Genomic DNA, 14,704 nt, shown 5'->3' on the forward strand with positions numbered 1-14,704 from the left:
TTTGGAATGCTCAATCGGCCTACCAAGCATGTTTTGGGGATGTGGGAGGAAACTGGAGTGCCCGGAGGAAACCCACGTGGGCCCGAGGAGAACATGCAAACTCCACACAGGGAGGGCCGGAGGTGGAATCGTCACCTTATCGTGGTGGAGGGGTTAGCGTGACCCTATGATCCTAGGAACCATGTTGTCTGGGGCTTCATGCCCCTGGTAGGGTCACCCATGGCAAACGGGTCCTAGGTGAGGGGCCAGACAAAGCACGGCTCACACTAGTCCCTTATGATGAATAACATAAATGGATTTCATTTCCCCTCGCCCGGACGCGGGTCACCGGCGCCCCCCTCTGGAGCCAGGTCCGGAGGCGGGGCTCGAAGGCGAGCGTCTGGTGGCCGGGCCTTCGCCCATGGGGCCCGGCCGGGCACAGCCCAAAAAGGAAACGTGGGTCCCCCTTCCCATGGGCTCACCACCTGTAGAAGGGGCCAAAGGGGTCAGGTGCAGTGTAAGCTGGGCGGCGGCCAAAGGCAGGGACCTTGGCGGTCTGATCCCCGGCTACAGAAGCTGGTTCTTGGGACATGGAATGTCACCTCTCTGGCTGGAAAGGAGACCGAGCTGGTGTGCGAGGCAGAAAAGTTCCGACTAGACATTGTCGGACTTGCCTCCACGCACAGTTTGGATTCCGGTACAAGCCCTCTCGAGAGGGGTTGGACTCTCTTCCACTCTGGAGTTGCCCACCGTGAGAGGCGTCGAGCAGGTGTGGGGATACTTATTGCCCCCCGGCTGGGCGCCTGCACATTGGGGTTCACCCCGGTGAACGAGAGGGTAGACTCCCTCCGCCTTCGGGTGGGGGGACGGGTTCTGACTGTTGTTTGTGTCTATGCACCAAACGGCACAGAGTGCCCATCCTTCTTGGAGTCCCTGGAGGAAGTGCTGGAGAGCGCTCCTTCTAGGGACTCCATTGTTCTACTGGGTGACTTCAATGCTCACATGGGCAATGACAGTGAGACCTGGAAGGGTGTGATTGGGAGGAACGGCCCCCCCCGATCTGAACCCGAGCGGTGTTCTATTATTGGACTTCTGAGCTCGACACGGATTTTCTATAATGAACACCATGTTCAAACATAAGGGTGTCCATGTGTGCACTTGGCACCAGGACACCCTAGGCCGCGGTTCGATGATCGACTTTGCAGTCGTGTCATCGGATTTGCGGCCGCATGTTTTGGACAGTCGGACAAAGAGAGAGGCGGAGCTGTCAACTGATCACCACCTGTTGGTGGGTTGGCTGGGGGGAGATGCCGGTCCGGCCTGGCAGACCCAAACGCTCTGTGAGGGTCTGCTGGGAACGTCTGCCAGAATCCCCTGTCAGGAAGAGCTTCAACTCCGGCAGAGCTTTTCCAACGTCCAGGGGGAGGCGGGGGACATTGAGTCCGAGTGGACCATGTTCCGCGCCTCCATTGTTGAGGCGGCCGACCGGAGTTGTGGCCGTAAGGTCGTTGATGTCTGTCGTGGCGGCAATCCCCGAACCCGCTAGTGGACACCGGCGGTAAGGGATGCCAAGCTGAAGAAGGAGTCCTATCGGGCCGGTGTGGCCTGCGGGACTCCGGAGGTAGCTGACAGGTACCGGATGGCCAAGCGGAACGCGGCTTCGGCGGTTGCTGAGGCAAAAACCCAGACGTGGGAGGAGTTTGGCGAGGCCATGGAGAATGAGTTCCGAACGGCTTCGAGGAAATTCTGGTCCACCATCCAGCGTCTCAGGAGGGGGAAGCAGTGCAACATCAACACTGTTTACAGTGGGGATGGCGTGCTGCTGACCTCGACTCGGGACGTTGTGAGTCGGTGGGGAGAATACTTCGAAGACCTCCTCGATTCCACCTTCACGCCTTCCATTGTGGAAGCAGGGCCTGGGGACTCTGTGGCGGACTCTCCAATCTCTGGGGTCGAAGTCACTGAGGTAGTTAAAAAACTCCTCGGTGGCAAGGCCCCGGGGGTGGATGAGATCCGCCCGGAGTTCTTAAGGGGTCTGGATGTTGTGGGGCTGTCATGGCTGACACGCCTCTACAACATTGCGTGGACATCGGGGACAGTGCCTCTGGATTGGCAGACTTGGGTGGTGGTTACACTCTTTAAGAAGGGGGACCGGAGGGTGTGATCCAATTACAGGGGAATTACACGCCTCAGCCTCCCTGGTAAGGTCTATTCAGGGGTGCTGGAGAGGAGGGTCCATCGGGAGGTCGAACCTCGGATTCAGGAGGAGCAGTGTGGCTTTCGTCCTGGCCGTGGAACAGTGGACCAGCTCTACACCCTCAGCAGGATCCTTGAGGGTGCATGGGAGTTCGCCCAACCAGTCCACATGTGTTTTGTGGACTTGGAGAAGGCGTTCGACCGTGTCCCTCGGGAGGTTCTGTGGGGGGTGCTTTGGGAGTACGGGGTACCGAGCCAACTGATAAGGGCGGTTCGGTCCCTGTACCACAGATGCCAGAGTTTGGTCCGCATTTCCGGCAGTAAGTCGGATTCGTTCCCAGTGAGGGTTGGACTCCGCCAAGGCTGCCCTTTGTCACCGATTCTGTTCATAATTTATATGGACAGAATTTTTAGGCGCAGCCGAGGCGTTGAGGGGGTCCGGTTTGGGGACCTCAGCATCGCGTCTCTGTTTTTTGCAGATGACGTGGTGCTGTTGGCTTCTTCAGGCCGTGATCTCCAGCTCTCACTGGAGCGGTTCGCAGCAGAGTGTGAAGCGGTCGGGATGAGGGTCAGCACCTCCAAATCTGAGTCCATAGTCCTCAATCGGAAAAGGGTGGAATGCCCTCTCCGGATCGGGGATGAGATCCTGCCCCAAGTAGAGGAGTTTAAGTATCTTGGGGTCTTGTTCACGAGTGAGGGGAGGATGTAGCGCCAGATCGACAGGCGGATCGGTGCAGCGTTGGCAGTAATGCGGACTCTGTACCGGTCCGTCGTGGTAAAGAGAGAGCTGAGCCAAAAGGCAAAGCTCTCAATTTACCGGTCGATTTACGCTCCTACCCTCACCTATGGTCACGAGCTATGGGTCGTGACCGAAAGAACGACATCCCGGATACAAGCGCCCGAAATGAGTTTTCTCCGCAGGATGTCCAGGCTCTCCCTTAGAGATAGGGCGAGAAGCTCGGTCATCCGGGAGAGACTCGGAGTAGAGTCGCTACTCCGCCACGTTGAGAGGAGCCAGATGAGGTGGCTCAGGCATCTCATCAGGATGCCTACTGGACGCCTCCCTGGGGAGGTGTTCCGGGCATGTCCCACCGGTAGGAGACCCGGGGACGACCCAGGACGCGCTGGAGAGACCGTGTTTCTCAGCTGGCCTGGGAACACCTTGGGATCCCCTGGGATGAGCTGGATGAAGTGGCTGGGGAGAGGGAAGTCTGGGAGTCCCTCCTGAAGCTGCTACCCACGTGACCCGACCCCGGGTAAGCGGGAGAAGATGGGTGGATGGAGGTTTGCCAATGACTATAATATTGAAAGACAGGAAAAAATGTTAATATTTTTCAGTACATGCTGATGTTCATGATGGTCTTGGTAAAGACCAATGTATATGTTTTCACAATCCAATTGAATTCGCATTTTAGATCATGATTTAGAATTGTTTAAACAGATTATTTTGTTTTGCTTTTTTATTTATTTACCTCAACCATAGTTTGGTTATCTTTGTATAGATACTGTATGAGTGTAACAAGATGGGCTCATAAAAGACGGCATCCCCCCCCCCAAAACCCCCACCTCCGTTTCAGAAATTATGGCTTCGCCCCCACTTGTAAATAGTAGCTGACTTCATGGTGATGCTGCTGACATGTTAGGCGCATGCCTGCCAAAAATGAGTGCAGATTGTAACTATGCTGCCATCAATAAGTAATGAGACTTATGCAAATACAGCTCAGCTGACTGCTCTTGCTCATCTTTTCAAGCCCACAGATGCAAGACTTGATGTTAAGACTCCCTGGCGTGATGTGGCGTGGGTGTCTGTTTTTGAGAGGTTTGCTCCAGTTGTGACTCTTTATAAGAAGAGATTTAACTGTTTATGAGTTAGAACATACTTGCAAAATGAAAAGATATGGCTACGGGTGACAGAAGACGAAAATAGATCGGCTCAACTGCCTTTGGCAAGTCCCAAGAGTGAGTCAGATCAATGAGTAGCTCACTGCGGCCTCTAGTGCTCATCAATGGAGTTACACTTTAAACCGATCTAACCATGGCATTGTGGACACCGGGATAGGAAACTTTTGGAACAAAGAATTTTCCAGCAGGTCTTGGTGTGATAAATAATTCAGAATTGAGAAGAAAATCACTTCTGTTGTACAACCTTTCAAGTAATTTATTTAGAATCATACATCCACAATTATAATTATAAAACTTTACAATTCAGTTCTTGCTCCACCAGAAAATGTTATGTATTTTGATACAACTAGAGAAATATGGCTTCACCCATATTTCTATAGTTGGTGTATTTAGGTGTATTTGCTTGGAGAAATTAATTAAGGTGCTGTAGTGGGTTGACATAATTCACCCGGAACCTAAGTTCACGTTGCAGAGTTCCGGTGGGATGGTTTACAGGTGTGGGAGTTTCCTGTTGAGTTTAGTGTGTGTTAGGATCTCGAGGGGAAAAGAGTCGGCCCGTGGTTGAGTGAAGATAATTATAAATGTCATTAAAACAACTGCCGTTGGCACCGTTATTTGTCACTCCGCCTCCGACTCCAGTCCTTGCACACCACACTGGGTCTGGTCCGCGGTGGGCGTCGTGGCGGATGAACACAAAACCCGCCGAGCGTAGGTTGGTGGGCACCCGGGAAACAGGGGTGCAGTGCTGTGACGTGGGGACAGGTGCGAACGACCTGGCGACTTCCAGCAGGGAGGACCGCTGCCCGGCCGCCGACCAAGGCGTTGTGGTGTCCGGAATGAAGTCCCCAGGAACTCGTAGTACCTGGCCGTAGACGAGCTCAGCAGACGAGGACTGCAGGTCCTCCTTAGGGGCCGTCCTGAGGCCCAGCATGACCCAGGGAAGCCTGTCCACCCAGTTGCCATCCACCAGACTGGCGCGTAGAGCAGCCTTCATGGAGCGGTGGAACCGCTCGCACAGCCCGTTAGCCTGGGGGTGATATGCGGTGGTGCGGTGCAGCTTGACGCCCAAGTCCCTAGCAACCACATTCCAGATCTCGGAAGTAAACTGTGCACCCCGGTCCGAGGAGAGGTCTGAAGGTGTTCCAAAGCGTGCGACCCATGTGCCGATAAACGCCCGGGCCACGTCAGCAGCTGAGGTTGAGGAGAGGGGGACGGCCTCAGGCCAACGGGTCGTCCTGTCCACCATGGTGAGGAGGTAGGTGAAACCATGGGAAGGGGGGAGCGGGCCCACAAGGTCGATGTTGACGTGGTCGAACCTCCTCTCGGGGACAGTAAACGGCTCCAACGGGGCCTTGGTATGGCGGTGCACCTTCGCACGCTGACAAGCCACACATGAGTCGACCCAGGCCCGCACGTCTCTCTTCAGCCCTTTCCAGACGAACTTCTGAGCCACCAGCCTCACGGACGCTTTTCTGCCAGGATGGGACAGGCCGTGTATCGCCTCAAAGACAGTCTGCTGCCAGCCGGCAGGGACAAGTGGTCTAGGTTGGCTGGTGGAGAGGTCGCACCACAGCCTGACTCCTGAGTCGCCAACCGCGACCTCCTCCAGACGCAGCCCAGTGTCCGAGTCTCTGAGCGACTGGATCCCAGGATCTGAGGCTTGGTCAGCACTCATACTTGAGTAGTCGAGCCCCAGCTGAACCGTGTGGATGACCGCTCTAGAGAGGCAATCGGCGACCACGTTGGACTTGCCGGCGATGTGTCGGATATCTGTGGTGTACTCGGAGATAAAAGACAGCTGACGCTGCTGGCGGGCGGACCACGGCTCAGCCACCTTGGACATAGAGAACGTGAGGGGCTTGTGGTCGACGAAAACCGTAAAGTCACGGCCTTCCAGGATGGAGCGGAAATGGCGGATCGCCAACCAGACGCCGAGTAGCTCCCTGTCAAATGTGCTGTATTTGCGCTCCCTAGGGACCAGCTGGCGGCTGAAAAAGGCGAGCGGTTGCCAGGCGCCACCAACCCACTGCTCAAATACAGCACCAACTGCGTAGTCAGATGCGTCGGTTGTGAGGGCGACCGGGGCTCCAGGCGACGGGTGGACCAACATGGTGGCCTGGCACAGCGCAGCCTTAGTATCCTCGAAAGCCTTGATCCCCTCGGGGGTCCAGTCGATGTCCTGGTTGGGGGTTTTACCCTTAAGGGCCTCATACAGTGGGTGGATAATGTGGGCCGCCCGGCGTATGAATCTGTGGTAGAATGTAACCATCCCAAGGAACTCCCGGAGCCCCCGGGCCGAACGTGGGCGGGGAAAAGCGGAGACCGCTTCCACCTTTGTCGGGAGGGGGGTGGCCCCATTACTGCCGATGAGATGCCCAAGAAACTGGATCGACGGCACTCCGAAGACGCACTTCGCCGGGTTAATGATCAGGCCATGCTGGTCGAGCCTTGTGAAAAGGGCCCGCAGGTGTGCCGCATGCTCCTCCTCCGAGGAGCTGGCGACGAGGACATCGTCCAAGTAGACGAAGATGAAAGGCATGTCCCTAAGCGCAGAGTCCATCAACCGCTGGAAGGACTGGGCCGCATTTTTCAGGCCGAAGGGCATCCTAAGAAACTCGAAAAGCCCGAAAGGAGTCACCACTGCCGTTTTAGGGATGTCAGCAGGGTGCACTGGGACTTGGTGATAACCCCGCACCAGGTCCACCTTGGAGAACAGGTGCTTCCCTGCTAGATGTACCGAAAAGTCCTGAACATGGGGGACCGGGTAGCGGTCGGGCGTGGTGGCATCATTGAGGCGGCGGTAGTCGCCACACGGGCGCCAACCACCGTCTGGCTTAGGCACCATGTGAAGTGGGGAGGCCCACGGGCTGTCAGAGCGGCGAATAATGCCAAGGCGTTCCATGTTGGCGAACTCGGCCCGAGCAATCGTCAGTCTCTCCGGGTTGAGCCGTCGGGCCCTAGCGTAGATGGGGGGGCCTTTGGTCTCGATGTGGTGCTCGACCCCATGTTTAGCTGTGGTGGCGGCAAAAGTGGGCTGTGTAAGGCTGGGGAACTCTCCGAGGAGTTTCTGGTACACGTCGCCCTCGGAGAGCGAACTGGAGAGACTCACATAATTCCCCTCATCGCGGACACATGCGAAAGAGGAGAAGGTTAACGCGTCCACCAGGCGGCCGTTCTTAACATCCACGAGCAGTCCGTGGGCGCACAAAAAATCTGCGCCGAGCAGGGGGAAGGAGATGTCGGCAGTGACAAAGTCCCATGTGAAACGCTGACCCCCGAAACATACGTCCACAGTCTTTGTGCCATACGTCCTGATGGGGGCGTCGTTGGCGGATGTTAAGGGCGGGCCGTGCAACCCTCCAGCGGCGTCGTCCACTGTAGCCGGCAGGACGCTCCTCTGGGCACCGGTGTCACAGAGGAATCTGCGACCAGAGAGGGAGTCCTCAACGAACAGCAGCCGGTTCTTTTTGCCTGCGGTCACGGCCACTACTGAGCGCAGGCTTTGGCGTTTCCCGTCGTGTTGAAGTTGCAAGGGGAGCGGCACCTTTTAGCCTTGGCGCCAAAACGTGCATGGAAGTAGCACAAACCTGTGCTGGCGCGGCCGTCAGTTGCAGCGTGACCTCTGCCAGGGGAAACGCCAGCGCTTGGGGACGTGTAGCTGCGTGTTGGGGCCAGCACACCAGGGGCGAAACGCTGGGTGGCCAAGTAGAAACGGTCCGCTTCCTCTGCCAGAGCACGCGGCTCCGTAATAGTCGTATTTGCGAGGGCCGTTTGGACGTGCGGCGGCATATGTCGCAGAAACAGTTCAATGAAAAGAAAATTCGGCTCTTCCCCACCCAGCAGGTTTAACATCATCTCCATGTGTTCAGAGGGTTTGCTGTCCCCCATGCCTTGAATAGCAAGCAGGCGCCGGGCTCGTTCGGATCGTGACAGTTCAAAAATCCTGAGGAGATAAGCCTTGAGCCCTGCATATCTATCCTGGGCCGGAGGGGAAGTGATGAAACTCACGGCTCTGGCTGCGGTGGAGCTTCCGAGTGCTGAGACAACGTGGTAGTAGCGTGTGGCGTCATCCGCAATTCCCCGGAGGGCGAACTGAGCCTCCGCCTGTGCGAACCCCGTTGCCGCAGAAGTCTCCCAAAACTCAGGCAGTCTGAGGACGGCGGAATGCGCCATGCCGTCTCGCTCGGTATTCTGTTCAGTCCCGGAATCCTCAGCGGGACTGACGTCGGGGTCACCAGTGTGGTGTGCAAGGACTGGAGTCGGAGGCGGAGTGACAAATAACGGTGCCAACGGCAGTTGTTTTAATGACATTTATAATTATCTTCACTCAACCACGGGCCGACTCTTTTCCCCTCGAGATCCTAACACACACTAAACTCAACAGGAAACTCCCACACCTGTAAACCATCCCACTGGAACTCGGCAACGTGAACTTAGGTTCCGGGTGAATTATGTCAACCCACTACAGTGCATTCTTTTTTTTTTAGCATTTTAAGTTATGATTAGGGACAGTTTTCCTCATGTTGAAGCACATTGTTGATGTTAATTGGATTTATGTTAACTGCATGATGCCACAGTAGGCTACAATGTTATCATTTGTCCTTTTGGATTAAAGACAACCTTGCTTTTGATGAACACTCAGGCCTACTTTCCTACTGTATTTTAATATTAGTCAATATGGTGATGCTTGGAGAGCTGAACATTATTAATGGGGGGTGGTACTTGGTATAAAAAGTTTTGAGAATGTGTCTGCTTCACAATCCTGAGGTTTGGCATTTGACTGGCTCCTCCAATTTTTCTTTGTGGAAGTGTCATGTGCTTGTGTGTGTTTTCTCCTCACACATTCCTAAAACAAAGTGGTGGGCGGTACTTTTGGCACCAGGTCCACCAAAAACTGTCCATTTCTCAAAATGAAGAATGCAAAGAACAGTCTTGTGAACGCCCTAATTATGGTCTTCCAACCATCTTAAAGAAGAATGTTCTTCATGTTCTTGCGTGTGCCACTTAATTGCAGATCTCATAGGCGTATGTGTGAGAATCAAGTTTTAAAAAGGTTTCTAAATAACTAGAAAGATAACTCAAAATCTAAGCAAAGATGATTACAACTAGAAATAAAAGCAGCAAGAAAATTTCTCACCAAAAACTGAAGTCAAACCAAATGCAAAAAAAACATGGCCTCTTTATAACATGGAAATCAGGTTTAAGACAACGCTTGACTTTTTGGTTTAAGATTCCTCCATCACGCGTCAACCAAGTAAAACTTCAAATCCACGTGTATCCAACTTCGGGCGAGAAACTCTTCTAAGTTTGTATTTATATTCCATTTTGTTTGTTTGTTTTTATTTTCATTTTGTTTAATATTTTTGCACTTTTGGTCCTCCATAATAAACTGCCACAGGATGTAAAGAAAACTGTTAATTGATTTTAAAGAATGCATGCTTTGGAGATTAATTTAATATATTGAAACTTGACAGCCCTTCTCGTTTAAAAAAAAAAAAAAAAAGAAGACAGGACATGACAGTATGAAGCTTGTTCTATAAAGAGGCTTCTTTTGTCCTGAAGCTAACTGAAACATCCCACGTGTTCAGAGGTGTTGTGCTTTAGGTAGTTTCTCAAGATTGGAGGAATATCCAGCCTGTCTATACCAGGCTCTTTGTTCGTAAAATGAAGGTTTCTGCGGATTGCCAGCCGAGTCTGTGACATCAGAGGTTTGGGACAAACTGGTGCAGAAAGACACAAAAACATTAGCGATGAAATGATGTGACAAAATATATTTTTAAATTATTTGGCTCTTACCCCTTTCCTTGAGTAGAAAACACAAGGCTTCATTCTGCTTTGTTGTCTTGTCAATGATGAGTGTAGGCAGATACACATTTGCTCCAAAGTCTATAAGAAGCTGGATGTACTCCACGCCGCAACCGTAACGCAAACACACCTCCAGCACAGTCTTTGGCTGTTTTATTCGGGCCAGTATCTTCTCATCTGTGCAGTTAAAGTTAGGGTTAGTTCCATGCTGGAGGAGGAGTTTAAAGCAGTCCAGATGTCCATACACAGCTGAGATATAAAGAGGCCCTCGACACGCTGTGGCATTTGATGCCCACTCCGGTATTTTGGGTCGAACGTCCACCTCAGCTCCATAGCGCAGCAGCTCTCGGAGAATGTCCACATCCCCTTCCCGAGCGGCGGTCAGAACCGGTGAGCAGTTGTTGTGCTGGCTGCCGTTTGGGTCGGCTCCGGCCTTCAGCAGAGCTATCACGCAGTCCAGATGTTTGCCGCTAACAGCCGTGAACAGTGGCGTCTGGGCCTTCACATCCAGGCTGTCTATCTGCATGTGAGCACACCAGCGCATACGGCTTGACACAGACTTCTTGACTCGTGTCCTGTAATTCCTATTGGAATCTTTTTAATCATCTATTTTAAATCTAGAATTGATGTGTGAAGCTCTTGTGAGGCCGATTTCATAAAAAATTAAGATAATCAGTAAATAGTACCTCTCTGTCCCTCTTTCCCAAAAGTCAGCTGGAAAATCTGGCCTTTTTTTCTTCATATAGCTAAGAGTACAGTCTTTCTTCAGCAAGCAGAAGCTTTCACTAATTCAATTAATATCTATTTCATGGACAGCAGAAGGTATCTACACTTATTAAAAGCCAATCTGCCTCAATTATTTTTTGCATTGGACTGCATGCAGTAATCTTTCAAAACCTAAGAATACTGAAATGTCCTCCTTTGTCCCCAAATTGATCAAAGTTGTAATCTGGTAGAAAACGTTTTATTTTTTAAATCAGATTTAAATTTTGAAGCACTTCAATTAAAAAAAAAAAAAAGTCACGAGGAATTTAGACACCTTCTCTTATTCTGATTTCTCATTTGAATATATTTGTTTACCAGCCAAGGAGTCCCACCATCTCCCTCTAACCCCAAACAGCTGCACTTCACAAAGAGTTACTTCATATCTTACCTCCGCTCCATGCTCCAGTAAGAGCTCCAGGCACTTAAGGTGTCCCAGAGCAGCAGCAGTCCGTAAGGGGGTGACAGGGACCCCCCAGCCGCTTCGAGTGTTAATAGACCTCCTGTAGCGCTCTTGAGAAAGAAGCTCAGAGAGAAGAATGGCGTTGTCACTGCTCACGGCGCTGTTCAAGGCTTGGCTCAGCTCGTTGCTTTCGTCCTCGTCCTTGGGCTGCAGAAGCGAGAAGATCTTGGAGATGTCCATCAAAGTCATGTCCACAGCTCGACCCACAGCCATAATTACCTCCAGGCTGTTACAAGTCAAAGCTCTTCCATCTGCAATCGCTGACAATATGTGACACACAGAACCAGCATACCTCAATAAATGAATATGTTGATTTATGTATGATATAATGTGGACACTATTTAAAATCACAATTTAACATCATACAACTAAAAGTAGCGCATTGTGAAAATGCTGCATTATTTAAAAAAAATTAAAAATACACTCACCTTATTCTGCTGAAGTTATTTCCAAGTAGAAGCAACAGCATTACCTTCAAGTAACATTTAGGGAAGGAGAAAAGGTTCAAATCCTTTGTGTGTTTTGGTGTGTGAGTTGTGGAAGGTGTTGGATAGTGTGTTGCGTGCATGCATATGTATGTGTGTGTTTAAGGGGCTAAAACGTCTTGGTTGGTGGAAGCTAAATTTAGGCCGCAGATGGGCCTGGCTGAACTTCCATTCTTGGAGGGTAGAAGCTCAGGTTTAAAATTAGAAAGGTGATAGACCAGCGACACTCTGTGATTGGTGTGTGTATGGGGGGGGGGGGGCATTTTATTAGGTGTCAGCTGCCTGACATTTTCCGAGAGAAGCCATCAGTCAGCTGTTCTTTTGCCAAACCCAAGCATGTCTTGATATAATCTACGTACAGATAGTGCATAGTTCAAATTGCTGACATTCACTGAATGCACAGGAGACAATTATTTGACAACATTTTTGTAAATTTTGTATCCCGTTCAGGGGGAAAACATTGACGAAATTACCCTTTGCTCCATCCAGTGTTGATCAGAGCTTCCATAACTGTGTGAATTTGCTGCGTCCCCTTAAAAATAACATAATGCACAGTTATTGATGTCCAAGCCCCTGGCAACAATGGTGAGACACCCCTTGGTGAAAACGTCCAACTCAATATACAGAGCTTGCGGAGTTTGTATGTTTCTCACCATGCTTGCGTGGATTTTTTGCTGACACTCTACTCTAGCTAACTTTCCCAATTCTTGTGCAAGTAGCGAAAATTCATGTATAATTCAGGTTCACTGAGATGCAACGATAGAGGAAAGTAAACTGGATTTGTATCCTCGTTTTTTCTCCACTAGGTGGCAAAAGTGATACATTTCAGGGTGTGTTCCTGTTGGAAACACAACATGCTGCTTTCTGCTGTGGGGATCTTACATTTCAATTTAGTAACTCACATTTAGTTCAAAATTCATTTACAGAACAAATTGTGACGCAATCCATTTGTTTTAGTTTCTTAGTTCATGTATATGTCTGGTACTCCTAAGGAGCTGGAGTCCCTCCTTGCTTCTTCCTGTGGTCAAGCATAAAGCTTTGTAATTTTTTGATTATTTGGTTTTCAATGTAGTTTATTGACTATTTTTTGACATATTTTTCATGTAAGTATTTACTGTAATTATTCCTGGCTATCGTAGGATAGGGATGGAGCATTAGAGTTAATGATTGCTGTTCCGGAGAAGAAAATTGGGTTACATATGTGTTGTAAGAATGGAGCTCCATTGTAAACTGAATAATAAATAACCAACTTGAGTTTATTTGGGATTCTCAAAAGCACATTTGGATAGCACAGAATGGGGGTTTGTGTGGTCGACAGAAATTATCCTTACAGTATGGCCATCAGCGCCTTCTCCACTGGCCTAAACACTATCGGAAGCACTGTGGCACATTTACAACCTAACTTCTAATAAATGAAAATGTAATCGTTTTAGGCTCGAGCACGCCCACCACCCTTGTGAGGAAAAGCGGTTCAGAAAATGGATGGATGCTTTTGTCACATATTAGATAGTTGCATGCCGGTATTTAGCATTTCATATTTAGTATTGATGATTTATATGATAGAGATGTGATAGTGGATTACCAGATGGATTAAGTCAGCCATGTTCCTACAGAAACCATTGGTAGGGCTCAGATTTTATTTCCCTTGGGGGGTAAATGGGTGGGCAAAGATATTGCAGGGGGTCCAGAAAACAACAACAAATGCAAAATAAATCTTTAAAAATTGCGAGTGAAAATTTATCTGTTCCCAACGGGGACGGGTGGAAATGTGGAAAAAGAAATCCCAGAAAATGAACAACAGAATATACCCAACAGTCAGTTATCTGGCCTCACGGGGTGCAAGCAAATTTCAGGGAGGCGAGGCTCTTTAGGTTCGCCAGTGACTTGAACCCCATGTACGAAACGCTCGGTTTGCCACATCACTGGTAGGATTATTCTGTGTCTTAAATGAAACCCACCAGCATTAGTGTGAGGCCTTTGAGTAAATTGAGATTTGGCAACATCCTTCTCAAGGTCCTGAATTTGAAGCCTGTCCCGTTTTGGTTCATTTGGGGTCAAAATTCTCAGAGAATGTGAAGAGTGGTTTCAAGTAGTGCAATCAACCCAAATGACTCTCGTTTGGCCTTTTTGCGTAGTTCTGTTTACTCTGGTCCACGTTAATGCTGTGTTTGTATGCTTCCTGTTTCCCACTGTGGTCAGCGTGAGGAGTAACAGGTTTCTTTAGCCTTGAAAATCGTTATCAGAGCGAAGACACAATTGCAGTACCAGACACTGCAAGGCAGACTAAATACACCCATGAGCTATATGGCCTCGGTCCAAACATCTTTGATATGGCTGTCTCCTGGAGACACCCGATGCGTTTAATCTGATGCCGTTGAACCTTTTGAACAATTCCTTTTTTTAGGAGTGCACATGTAAGGAGAGTTTGTGGAAAACGCCTCGCTGCCCTCCAATGCTCCTCTCTGGATTTGGGAGGAACTATTTTGTGGAAATATGCGGGTCACAGCAACCTGTGGTCGCCTTAGCAACTACGAAAGAACGTGGAGTTGCCGTGGTAACAGATGAAATGAGGGGTTACCGTGACAAAAACACTACAGGAACTCGTTTAGCAGGACCTCTCTGTCCTTTTTCAAACAGGCAGGTTCAGACATGACAGGCACACCATTTGTACAATATGAGGGGCAATTAAGGTGGAGTCAAATGTCTTCATTTTTAATATGCAGCCATATATTGCATACTACAAATACTGTTTTACAACATAAATGTGTCAACCTGTACAAAAATAAAAGTTGTGGTTGACACCATCATAGATTGCATTCAAAAATTTCAAAAAAGTACATATCCACTGTTTTTTGTGTTTGAGTGGACCCACCAACACACAATTTTGAAGAAATTTAGTGCAGGAGTGTATCAAAGATTAACTTTGCTAAATTTGGCTCAACTTTCCAAATTTGGATCTCTCGTTATCTGTCAAATTAACCCATGTCTGATGTCTGTTGATAGAAGATTTTGTTCGTTTAATTCAGGGGTCACCAAACTACGGCCCGCGGGCCGGATACGGCCCACGGGACCGTTTAATCCGGCCCGCCAACCCTGAACAAATTGTATTATT

At 49.8% G+C, this 14,704-nt stretch overlaps 1 protein-coding gene across 1 annotated transcript; it reads right to left on the reverse strand.

Annotated features, from left to right (window-relative positions):
• Window positions 1-8,348: 8,348 nt before the first annotated feature.
• asb12b (ankyrin repeat and SOCS box-containing 12b) lies at window positions 8,349-11,718 on the reverse strand. The gene is made up of 4 exons (XM_061289096.1): window positions 11,536-11,718; window positions 11,036-11,367; window positions 9,874-10,402; window positions 8,349-9,797 (listed from the first exon to the last, which is right to left on the reverse strand). Exons 2-4 carry the CDS (start codon window positions 11,318-11,320, stop codon window positions 9,640-9,642), a joined length of 972 nt encoding a protein of 323 aa, XP_061145080.1. The 5' UTR covers window positions 11,321-11,367; window positions 11,536-11,718; the 3' UTR covers window positions 8,349-9,639.
• Window positions 11,719-14,704: the final 2,986 nt, after the last annotated feature.

The sequence above is a fragment of the Syngnathus typhle genome, linkage group LG1 (genome assembly GCF_033458585.1).
Source record: "Syngnathus typhle isolate RoL2023-S1 ecotype Sweden linkage group LG1, RoL_Styp_1.0, whole genome shotgun sequence".
Taxonomy (NCBI): domain Eukaryota; kingdom Metazoa; phylum Chordata; class Actinopteri; order Syngnathiformes; family Syngnathidae; genus Syngnathus; species Syngnathus typhle.